This window comes from Hesperophylax consimilis, chromosome 18 (genome assembly GCF_061612785.1).
Source record: "Hesperophylax consimilis isolate HC1 chromosome 18, BYU_Hcon_1.0, whole genome shotgun sequence".
In the NCBI taxonomy this organism is placed as follows: Eukaryota; Metazoa; Arthropoda; class Insecta; order Trichoptera; family Limnephilidae; genus Hesperophylax; species Hesperophylax consimilis.
Window position 1 is genome coordinate 8,487,276 of NC_142853.1, and position 12,947 is coordinate 8,500,222.

The 12,947-nt window shown below is 33.7% G+C and overlaps 1 protein-coding gene across 3 annotated transcripts; it reads right to left on the reverse strand.

Moving 5' to 3' along the window:
• Window positions 1–796: 796 nt before the first annotated feature.
• Window positions 797–12,504, reverse strand: LOC149415303 (uncharacterized). 3 transcript variants are annotated; one of them, XM_089642308.1, is made up of 3 exons: window positions 10,630–12,504; window positions 9,436–9,521; window positions 1,242–1,299 (listed from the first exon to the last, which is right to left on the reverse strand). In XM_089642308.1, exons 1-2 carry the CDS (start codon window positions 12,418–12,420, stop codon window positions 9,510–9,512), a joined length of 1,803 nt encoding a protein of 600 aa, XP_089498434.1. In that variant the 5' UTR covers window positions 12,421–12,504; the 3' UTR covers window positions 1,242–1,299; window positions 9,436–9,509. The 3 variants fall into 3 exon arrangements, with proteins under 3 accessions (XP_089498432.1, XP_089498431.1, XP_089498434.1); XM_089642306.1 differs by lacking the exon at window positions 9,436–9,521 and having other exon boundaries at window positions 797–1,299; XM_089642305.1 differs by having other exon boundaries at window positions 797–1,299; window positions 9,436–12,504.
• Window positions 12,505–12,947: the final 443 nt, after the last annotated feature.

Consider the following 12,947-nt stretch of genomic DNA (forward strand, 5'->3'; position numbering starts at 1 on the left):
CTGAGTTGTCATGTAAGTGAATATAGAAAATATTTGAGGATGCTGTGTGGAGGAGCTTTTTAAGTAAATCAAGGAGAGGAAATTCTAGAAAGGAAAGAGGTATGAGTGGTGGATAAGAATCTGAGGGTCTGTATCCAGGAGAGATGTATGAATCCATCCCTCCCATTGCTATGCAACGCGTTAGAATACGGCCAGAGAGATCAAAGCGTCCCCCTAAGGGCCCGTTCCCACTTCCGTTTTCAAATCGGAGGCGGGTCCCGTTTTAAAAACGGATCCGTTTTAAAACCGGATCATACTCTACGAAAACAAATAATTGTCGATTCAACCAAAACATTTTATTTGCTCATTCTTCAGTAATGGTGCGCAATGGACGACGATGAAGCTCTTCTTGTCATGTGGTACTTATTAAAAAGAAGGAAAAAAGAGAAAAGAAAATTTTGGGTACACCCAATCATAGCTGAAAGATTTTCTGTAGGAATTTTCCAAGTGTTAATTGGTGAGTTGAGAAGTGATGAACTAAAGTTCTTTAATTATTTTAGAATAATAATGATTGGATTATTTATATAGTGCCGTTTTCACCGTGAGAAAATCACCTCAAGGGCGCTTAATGGCGAGAATGTCTATAACTTCCTTTAACCATCTACTGGAATGAGTTTCAGAGAGCTTAACATATCAAAATACAAAATTAAGAGAGTGCATTTGTCCTGAAAAAAGGCTATCGATATTTTAAAGTAAGAAAACAATAACAACTCAAATATTTTTTATTGTGTGTTTATTAAACTAATACGATCTTCCGTGCATCGTGCATCTCATTAAAGCATTAAAATTTTAAAAAAAGTAAACTTTAAAAAATTAAAATATAAATTTTGATATACAAAAGTTGTGTACACCAAGTGTTTTGTTTTTATTTAGTTAAAAATAAAATATTACTATACTCTTTCTTCGAGCAGAGGTATTAAATTTTCGGGATTTATTTCCTTATCCATTATTGTAGTTTTGATTTATTTACTTAACAAAATAACCAAATACAAGCACGCAGCGTGCCTGCTTCCTTGCGACTTCCTTCCGACACGATTTGAAAACGGACGCGCCGTGCTGGCGATCCATCCGACAAAAAATGTCGGACAAGTGTGAACAGCTCCATACATCCACTACAGCCACTAGGGTATCCGTTTTTAAAACGGAAGTGGGAACGGGTCCTAAGCCGGCGTCTCCCGATCCGGCCCGCCACGCAGTTGGTGAGCAGATGCATCGACCACCAAGACCTGGACAAACCTCTTCACATGAATCCGGGCACCCCTGCAAAGTCACCAAAGGTAGAGAATCACTTGGATTAACCTATAGCAGAAGTGTTTGTTATCCAATGAATGGTTCCCTGGGCGGCGGTACTCATACCCGCCCCCCAAATTAAATTAGATATATTAATGCATTACTCATTAAAAAAAATTAAGTCATTATTAGGATATTGAATATTTATTATCACATCATAATCATAAAACGACGTAAGAAAAAAAATTCAAAAAGCTCTTTGAGCTATATTTACACGAAGCACCACAAAGTTTACAGTCTTCGTATACAAAATTCAAACAATACAGGCCATTCAGCTTGACTAGAAACAATCACATAATAATCAATATATTTATAAAACAATTCATACATTTGACTAGAACATAACTTAACAGGAAATAAAAACATATCACAGAGGATTATTCTACAAAATAAAAAGTTTATCAAAAAATGATATTGTTATATTATCGACAAACATAATACTTTATTAATAAAAGAAGATAATACTAATAAATCTAAATAATAATTAAACGGGACAAGAGACAGAAAATAAAAAGTAACAACTGGGAATCGAACCCAGGATCTCCATCTTACAGGACAACGCCTCGATCTACTCGGCCATTGTGACCTAATATTTTTACGTCATTTTTATCAATCTCATATTTCAAATTCAGAATTAACAATATTAACCTCAACTAATTTTGTAAGACATAGATTCGATTCCCATTTGCAACTGTTACCTTTTTGTTTTCTGTGTCTTGTTCTGTACATGTATTTATTAGAATGTAATATCTTCTTTTTCAATGATTAAGGCGATGCCATACGTAGTAATGCAAAATCATGTGTTTTTGGTTTGAAAATTTGGTCGCCTAGAAATTTTTCAGATGCTTTAATTAAATAATGCGATTAGGATACATCTTGGCCTTTGAAATAATCGAGTATTTTTTAGATAAGTCTTTTTATAAGCCCAGAAAAAAATAATGTAAAGGCCTATGAAAACTGCTATAAAGTTCAAAATCTCCTACTTACGAACACATGTTCGGTTATAATTTTATTGTATAATGTGGGAAATTAAGTTATTTATAAAATGATCGAAAAAAATTAAATGTTTATGCCTGAACATCCACAAAATAAAATAAAAGGCATTTTGTGGCCATGTTTTTTTCTTGCATAAATCAAAACAGGCGGATGGTGTTAGGCGGGAATTAAAACCTTATCGCCATCTACATAAGGGTTGTTATTGATAGCGGCTCAATTTAAAATATTACACGACGTAGTGCATCGCCTTAATATTACATTGATGGATATCACCTTTAAAAGGTTTTTCCAACAAAATTGAATAATATTTTATGGTTGTTATTTAGGTGTAAATAATACATAATAAGCATTAATAAAATACATTTGGGAAATCTAACTTAATAATACATGATAAATATATATAGTAGTCAGTACATTTTCTTACGAAACTTAAAAAACGATATACATGTAATATAGGTAGGTACAGTAATCATTGTAGCTTGAGTGTGTGCATTTAAATTATGTATCAATCAGATAAATAAATAAATATATATGTTTAAAAACTGCTTAAAAGTTATAATGCTCCAATTCATAATGCTCTATGACAAATCAATCAATCAAATCAGAAATGAATTCAAAGATACAAACTTCCAAAGTTAAAATCTCAAACAAAATCCTTTCCAGTAATTTGAGATAGACTCAAGTAACATAACATAATAACATATTATACTAGTGTTAGTCACATCTGATCAGGGAGCGAAAAAAACGCATATTATTATACAGAATCAAAGTGACTAGAAATATGTGTAAAGCCTTTCTTCTATAGGGAAATGCAAGTATCCGATACTCACTATGACTACTCACAATGCAAACGACTTGTCGCGCACAGTCAGTCCACGTCGCGATTGAAATCACAAGACCCGCATCGCCACCAACCATTCTTGAAACGTCATAATTTCACTGACAACTAAACATTCGCTGCAGCTGTTATCTTTATATCCTGTCATTATTTGACTTGTTTCCAGCATTGATTTAAAAAATCACAAAATGTCTGACACGAGTGATGCCATATTATACACGAGTGGCGAACACCTCTCCGGATGGTCGCGGGAGACTGGCATCGCAGACATTTTTACAAAATGTCAGCAAAGTGTGTGTAACTTGCAAAATGTATGCCCGTGTACAAACCAAGGTATTTGAATCATCGAGTATCGGATACTGCAAAATCCCTGTGGAAGAAAGACCTAAATAGTGTTAAGTACAATATGTATTATTAAAACTCAGAAATACATTTTTAAAGAACACCATTATTACAGAAATTAATGAAACAAAAATTCCTAATACATTAAAAGACAGTACAGATTTACATGGTTAACTATGAAGTCGGTGTCTTCAAGACTAGATTTTGCGGATACAAAACAATCCATGGATTTAAACAAGTTTGTGAGATCCTCCTTTAGCAGCTTGTAAAGATATGTAGATCAAATATAATGACATTGCAGAACTCGTCATAAAACGCCTAAGTTAAATAATATTAGGACTTACCTACTTACTGTAGGTCCCAAAACATTAATTTTTGGACACAGTTGACATTCATATGTATATCAAATATTACAAAAAGTTTAATATGACAATACGTCTGTGTCTTTAATACAGCTATAAAATCCCAGACACTAACCTTGCTTAGTATATATGCCAAGCATTTCTAATCTCTCACAGCAAACATGACTCAAATGACTTGAAACTTAAACAGGGATACGCAATCATCAGATACTCATGTAGTGACAAATAACTTGTTGGGTACAGTCCCTACGTGTCGTTACTTAAATCACGAGACCAGCGTTGCCACCAATCATTGTTAAATTCTCTAAACTAGAATCATAATTTCACTCACAACCAAACAGCTGCTGTAGCTGTCATATTTATTTCTTGTTATTCTTTTTTGACTGTTTTGTTCCCAGAATTGATCTAAAGCACAAGCATTGTCACAAAATTTCTGACACAAGTTGCGCCACGTTTAAAGTCTCGTCGATGTGATTGGGAACAACCTCGCCCTACTGGCTTGTAGACGAGTTTTTAAAATGTCGGCAACGTGTACCAGTCCACAAACCTGCAGGCAGACATATGGCGGTAGTCGCCTAGATACTTGAATCGTCGAGTAGCGGATATTTGTGTAGTCATATGGACGAAGAGCTTAAGAGAGAGAGAGAGAGTAAAAATTATTACAGACTTGTAAAAGAAAGAGGTCTTAACATATTTAATGTCTATTTCTGAGTGCATTGTCACACCTTTAAGTGTAGGTAAATTTTAATTAAAAAGCCATGATATTACAACAGTGCTTATTTTTCATTTGTGCAAGCAACAACGCAAATGTGACAATATTTCTAAAACTGATATTTTAATGCTAATCGATTCATAATCACTTTCTTCGAGTATTTTCTTTCTTTCGAATATTATGTTAAACGATGCATGTCATTTCCAAGTACAAAATCACATATGCGTCATGGATTTTACTCTCTCCTGAACAATTTGTTTCATGTCAACATTCAGAGTATCGACTGCCAAACAACGCCATAAACTGGGAAAGATTTATGATAATATTTGAACTGTTCCAAGCTTGTGAATAAATTATAAATCATTATTGTTGTGACAAATCTGTGAGCAAATCCTTAATCAATCAAAGTCTTTTCCTTTCGTTAAAATCTATGAGTACACATGTTACAAGAAAACATCAAAGAGATTCAATACTAACATGAATTTCAATAAACACTTCCACATCGACAAATTAAAATAATATAAATATTCATTTTATTCTTAGGACTATTAAAACTACTTAATTGGCATTGAATAATCCACCCGGTAGTTTATTCACAACATCATTGACATTAGCAAGGATTATATTGGCATACATTCATATATTATTATGTACACACATTGACAATACGTATAGGTTGTTATAATTTTAGACATTTAACTTATTATCCGAGAAAACGGTGTGTAATCATTTACCACATAAAGAACTCAAAGAACTTAAAAAAAAACTATTCATTTCGAATTTCTTTGTTAAATTTATCACACTGCTGTTCTAATGATTAATGCATTTTTTTTTTATTAACTTAAACCTCAAATTTCAATATTAAAGACAATATTAGCGACTCTCAGATGAAAATTTAAAATAGCGTCTTGGTTAAATACATTACTTTTCTACAAGTTTAAATAATAGAATATATAACTTAATGAGTAAAACCTCAATTTGTAATATTTAATCATTGAAGACAATATTAGTCACTCTCAAATGAAAATTTGAAACTGAACAGTCGGAAAAAAATTCAGTTGCGTCGAGGAACTGAACACAGGACCTCACCGTTGCCAGGCTTTGCGGAGACCTCAGCCATGCAGAGCAAAGCTCCGGCAAGGAGAGAATCGCTAATATTGTCTTCAATGATTACACATATTATCATTTTATCTGGTACAAGTATATATTGTTTTGAGTGTAGGGGCTAAATGACCAATTAAATTTTTTTAATAAAAAGACAAATAACTTTGTTAACATCACTTTATTTGTACACAATTAACATGTTTCGTGAACAATGTTCACTTCTTCAGGATCAAACATATACTCAAAGAAGAACTGAAGAAGTATATACTTAGAATAGAAGTATATAGAAGTGTATACTGAAGAAGTGAACATTGTTCATGAAACATGTTGATTGTGTACAAATAAAGTGATGTAAACAAAGTTATTTGTCTTTTTATTAAAATAAATAATGCCATCACAAAGTGAAAACCTTTCCGAAGAAGTTTTCTTCGAAAAATTACCAATTAATTGTTTATTCAGGAGACATTTACCGGCAAGCTGGGAGTATTTTACTTACATTTAAATAAACGTTGTAAATTTGGCATCCATGTACATACACATTTAGAATATTAATTTATAAAACACACACAAACTTAAATATATCAAGCATCATTAGGATAAGGTAAAACTACTTTTTTACAATCAATGAAAATATATAAATTCTAGTTAATTTCTAGAAAGCTTAAGTGGTTTTTTTATAGATTTACCTTAGAAATGAAAGAGAGAGTTTTTTTGTTAAAAATTAGTTATTAGCATGAGGCCTGTTGAATTAATAATAATGGGATCATTTTTACAGCGCCATTACCTCAAGGGAATTTTACAGTGCAGAAATAACACTCTTTTTACCACAGAGTTTAAATACGATTGTGCTACGACAATATTTAACCAAGTTAGGCCATCTCAAAAGATTGGTTTGATCAAAGTGCTTGAACTTAAGAAAATACGTGTTCAAATTCAGAAAACCCTATAACCTTAAAAGTATACACACTAATACTTAATTCAAAATAAAATAAGTGTATACATCAAATTTGAGTTATACAGATATAATGTCGATGAGTGTGGAGAAAATCCATTAAAGATACCCTTAATTGAGTATATTGTGACCGGATAAATCATCAAAATGATAATTCATCACATCTTTAAAAAGTTATATAAAGTCATGGAAAGTGATGAAACAAAAACTTTATTAACTGGGTTAAGTAGGTTAGGTTAGGTTATGTTAAAAAAATAAATTTTTTCATCGTTTTTAATGACTTTATATCACTGTGTTGAGTTAGCATGGAACCGAGTACATATATGCAGATAACTAAATTCTATCCTACCGACTTTCTTTTGGGTATGCTCGGAATGAACTATCTACGGGCCAGGAGGAATTTGCACATTTCTAGACATTTCTTCAGACTGATTGGTGGATGGTTTGAAAACTCGCTCATCATGAAGAGCATTCATTTCTATGTTCCCGTCTATTATCTCCGTCACCGACAACATAGACTATTCTATCTCCCAGGCCTGCAGGACTAACTTGCCAATGGTCATGCCTGTGGGGAGAGCAATCTTGCTGTTGAACAGAATAAATTCGGATATTGACATTTTTAGCATCAATGAAGCTGCCTTTAAAAGAAAAGCTCTGTTTTTACTAGTATAGTTGATATATTTATTTTTTAAATTAATAAATAAATTGATTTCAATTGAATGCAGTAATTAACATGCCTTACATAATATAAACAATTATAATATTATCTTTATGATAAAGTTATTCATTCCATTCAATGTTTGAAGATGCCTGTGGGCAAGCAATAGCATACAATGTATCAATTTATTTTAAATAATCATCAAAAATTATTTTTAAGAAAACTAAGTGCTCGTGTCTTTCAAGAATTATTGTAATGAAATAAATATATTTACGATACGCACTGCGCATGTGTTCCATACAAAATACTTTGTATGTAAAGACGTCTATGCGCATTGCTGTCTTAGCACACTTTTACAAAATTCACAATACATAGTAGACTGTGTTCTGTGTTTATCAATGTGTCTGAAATCAAGCAATACAACAATATCAAAATGCCAAAGCGATATCAATCTAACATTATTACCCTATAAAATCCATGTTACCAACAAATTAAAATTTAAGAATTAGATTATTTAATTTAAGCGATATTGTGTTATCAAAAAGCCAAAGCGATTTCAATTTATTATTATTACCCCATAAAATCCTTTTAATCGAGAAGAAACAATCTAATAAAAACGGCAGTCGGAACAAAAAAAAGTTGATAATATTATGTATATACAAATGGACAGACAATAATATTATTTACAATAATTTTTGGCTAAATATCTTATCAATATAATCCACTGATTCTGTTGGAATTTTATTCGTTAATAATCTATTAATCCACCTGTTTACCTGCCTTCACAGCAGCGTAGCAAAAAAAGTAATGTACGTTATAATCTACGCGTTCATAGATGGCGTTATTATTGCGTATGATATTCATATTAAGTATGTACAGGCGCAAACAAAATATTTGAAAGCATAAGTTGCAAAAAGTGTATTTCAATAATATAATTACATTAATGCCATCTATGAATGCGAAGATTATAAAGTTTGTTACATTTACCCTTAAATCCAATGCAAAAAGGAATCATATTTATCAAAGTAAAAGAGGTGCACATGAATCATTTGTTGCATCCTTTAACTAGTTATGTATCAACGATGTAGTACAATGGATTTTTATATATCCACAAAATATTTAAAAAAATGCAAATCAATACAATAGTGAATTGAATTGTCATTGAATACAGCTACATATTTTAAATTATAAGATACCTTAATATGAACCATTTACAAAGATTTATAATATTTTGCAATGATATATATGACATAATGAGGTGATTGCACATTTATGTAAAATAATATTACATGATATGATTAATTAAACTGATTCAATAATCTAATTTAAACATTTAATACTTTATGTAATATTAGGCCCAAACACAAATCAATCGCATAATATCATGATTTTTCTTTTGACCTTAAAGAAAAAGCATAAACATTTTTGAATCACAGATAATTGAACGAATATAACAAAACCTTTATAATAATTAAAATCAATTATGTAAATTGTTATATAACCATCGCATTAAGTAAATTAAAGCATTCAATAATGTTACAGATAATCATATCACATCGCAATAGTGTTTATAAATACAATATAAAAACAGCAAGCATTAGTGACAATCGCAGTGATTCCTCAAACATTAGTTCTTTGTTCAGTAAAAACTATTAGACTAACATAAGTTGTATGATTGAATTTTCGTAAAGAACTAGCTGTACCCCGTCACGCGTTGCTGTGGGTCAGTCTGTCTGTGCAGATAGAGAAATAATAGCGCGTGTTGCTTTTAAGTCCAACAGATAGCGCTGTTTTAAAAAAAACAATGTTTTAACCTGTCACAGGTGACATCTATATAATGTCAGTATACAAAAATTCATGCATATTCAAGTGCCACGTTATGTCAAAGTTTCAAAGCAATCAGAGAAGAACTTTCAGAGATTTAAGATTTTGAACAAACAAACATTTTTATTTATATAGATATAAATATAGAAGATAGATTTATCTGTTGAGTTGTAAAATGATGAATTTAAGTTTTGAAATGAAAAGGGAAATATTGAACAATTAAAATACCGAACTCAAAGATATATCCTCATCATCATCCATGTTATCCACCAGTTCATCTAGGCCCAAACAACTTATCAAATCACATTCAATATTTACCGTTTCATCCTTAGCATATTCATCATTGTTATTATTGGCTTTTGCGTATTCTTCCTGCATTTTTTCAAACTGGTCTACAATGTCCTCTGCAATGTTTGATTTCGAATTAGATTCAATGTGTATTTCAGGAACCTTATCTGGTGATATAAAATCTGAAGACTCGTCGTAGGTTGACATACCATCAACATACACAATATCACTATCTGAGGAAGAACTGTCTACTGATATAACATCGGATGAGAGGCCATTCGGCAGTACATCCTCTAACACATTAATTGGTAATACACCATCAGGAAACACACCACCTGGTAACACATCTTCTGGCGGTAGACCATCGGATGAGAGACCGTTTGGCAATACACCATCTAGAGAAATAGTAATTGGTAGCGCACCATCAGAAAACACACTTTCTGGTAATTCACCATCTGGTAACATACCATCTAGCGAAACGCTAATGGGTAACACACCGTCAGGAAACACACAATCTGGCAAAACACCATCTGATAATAAACCATTGGCTAAGAGACTGTCTGACAACACATTGTTTATAGACATTCCATCTGGTAGAATACCATCTGGCGATATACCATGGGATGAGAGATCAACAGGCAATACACCATCTAAAGACATACTAATCGGCAATACACCATCTGGTGATAAACCATCGGATGAGAGACCATCTGGCAATACAGCATCCAGAGACATTCTAATCGGTAATACACCATCTGGTGATATACTATCGGATGATGCACCGTCTGGCAATTGTAAAACATTGTCTGGTGATAAACCATTGGATGCAAAACTGTCTAGTGACTCAACATCCAGGCACATACCATCAGGATGTACACCAACCTTCAACAAACCATCTAGCGATATATCATCAGGTGAGAAGCCGACTGGCGGAACACTTTCTACAGACAAACCTGCTGACACTATATTTGGCAATATGCCATCTCGTGACAAACCATTCAGACATATACCATCTGGTAACGCACCGTCAGTATGCACACTAACCTTCAACAAACCATCTAGTGATATATCGGGCGAAAAGCCATCCGGCGACACACCATCTACGGACATACTTTCTGGCACCATATTTGGCAATAATCCATCTGGTAACACCCCATCGGAAATATCTACTGGTGACTTCAAGGCATCGAAGACAGATAATTCATCTAAATCCTCCAAACTTACCACTTTTTCCCTTTTATCGTCTTTGACAGTTATTTTAGGCTTATCCATTTTAGTCCCACGATTCGCTGAAATTAAATGCGAAATAAAGTGCTTCTTGAGAGTTTCAAAATCCTTAAATTCCTTTTCACATGTAGGACACTCGTGTTTCTTCTGTTTGGCTAGAGTCGAAAGCACTGTGTTTGGTATTTTTACTTTGTATTCCGCTTGTTTTTTGTTTCTGTTCAGTTTGTATTCAGCTTGTATTCTGTTATTCGGTTTGTATTCAGCTTGTATTCTGTTTTTATTCGGTTTGGGTTCAGCTTGAATTATGCTATTACTCCTTTTGTATTCAGCTTGCTCTTTGTTTATAATTGGCTGGTAATCGGAGAGTCTTTTTCTTCTTTCATATGAAGAAAAGGAGTCAGTGTGCATATACATGTGGACATTAATTTGGCTCTTGTACGTGGCTTTGAATGGACATAATTTGCATTTAAACTTGTGCCCACCGTGAGTTCGACGGTGGATTTTGTAACTGTTTCTATCCATAAAAGACTCATCGCAATCTTTGCATGTTATTGGAGAGCCAAACTTGTGCAAGACTTGCATGTGTTCGGTTAAAGTCTGTTTGAATGCGCATGTTAAGGGGCACAAGGCGCACGCGAACACTGGGTCTCCCTTTATGTGGTCTAACTTATGATCTTGGAGGCCTCCTGACATTGTGAAATTCAAATCACACTCTTCGCAGTAATAGTCATCAGAATGCATGAGACTCATGTGATATTCTAGCTTGAAAGAGTCGGCAGTGGTGAAGGGGCACTTGGAGCAGGGGAAGCGGTTCTCTCCGAGGTGTCTGCGGATGTGTCTCTTGAGCTTGTGGAGCTCCACAGATCTGAACTCGCACCTATCACACTTGTGGGGCTTCTCTCCAGTGTGCATGTAGCGCACGTGGCGCCCCTGCTCTCCGATTGTTGCAAAAGTCTTGCTGCAGAGACGACAAGTAAACGGCTTGGTACCGGAGTGAGCATTTTTATGATAGTCGTAATACCGCTTATCTTTGAAGCTTTTATCGCAGAGAGGACAAGTGAATGGCCGTACTTCGGAATGAGTTTTTCTATGTCGATTGACTAAAGCTTTGAATGGGTTGGTGTAATCGCACAAATCACACTTCTGTACAGGATATGTGGGAATTTTTCTGATTTTCTTTTTGGTTGATGTAGATTCTTCTTCCGGTGTAGGAGGTTGTATTGTACTGCTTGTGTCGGGCGATTCCCCAGACTTAGGAACAGTCGGGTGAACAACAATAACATAGTTGACCTCCCCATTATCCGATGTAGATGGTACAATAGTAACAGAATGCTTGGGTGTCTCGGGCAATGCATCCCCGACAGTTGTTTCAATTCCTTCTGCTTGTAAACTGGTGGCAAGTTGATCAGATTGAGAAGTTGGTCCATCTTCATTAGTAGTACAAATGGTGGCAGAATCAATTTTCTTATTAACTAAACTATTTTCTTCTGTGCCAATCTGCCTATTCAGTTGAGAAAACGCAGCACCGCCGCAGTTTTCTTTAATCTGTGAGACTTCATGATGGGGGGGCGAGTACAAATTTGAGTTTTCATTTTTTTGGTATAAACTTCCTAAGTAATCTGCAAAAGAACCGTTCGACTCATCTAGCTTGTCGGCGCAGGTTTCTCGCACCAGAGATTCGAAGTCGCGGGCCATAAGTCCCCCATTAGAGTTTTCACACGAAGAGAAAGTGTTCTCGCTGTATATTATGTCCTGCGATTGGATTTTTTTCTGACGATCCAGCTTCATGTCCGTTTACATTTATAAGATTACATTTTTGGAAACATATTGTGCGGACTATTCACACAATGAGAAAACAGCCGACAAACCTGACAAACGTCAAAATACGATCTGTCAAACAAGAAACAAGTAAAAAGTCCATAGATTCCATAGACAAAAAATTGTAAGAAAGAATATGCCACAACTCAACCGGTAGTTAGGTACCGGTAACAAAGTTCAACCTAAAAGCAGTAAAATCTGATTTTTTTCTTGCTAATAATATTTTTTATTTTGATTAACATTAATATTTTAGCTATTTCAGTGATTTTATAAGTTTAGGGTAGCCTAGTGTTTTAAAATTAATATTTCCCTTGAAATTAAAAATGTAATTATGAAATAATTTACGCAGTTATGTATCTGCAATTATTTATTTTAAATGAAATATTTCAATATTTCTAAAAAAATCATTTCACAAAATAAACAACAAAAATTTCACTATTTGAATGGGTGGAATAAAGATGTTTGGTATAATCTGATTGTTCAGATCTGCCGTCGTT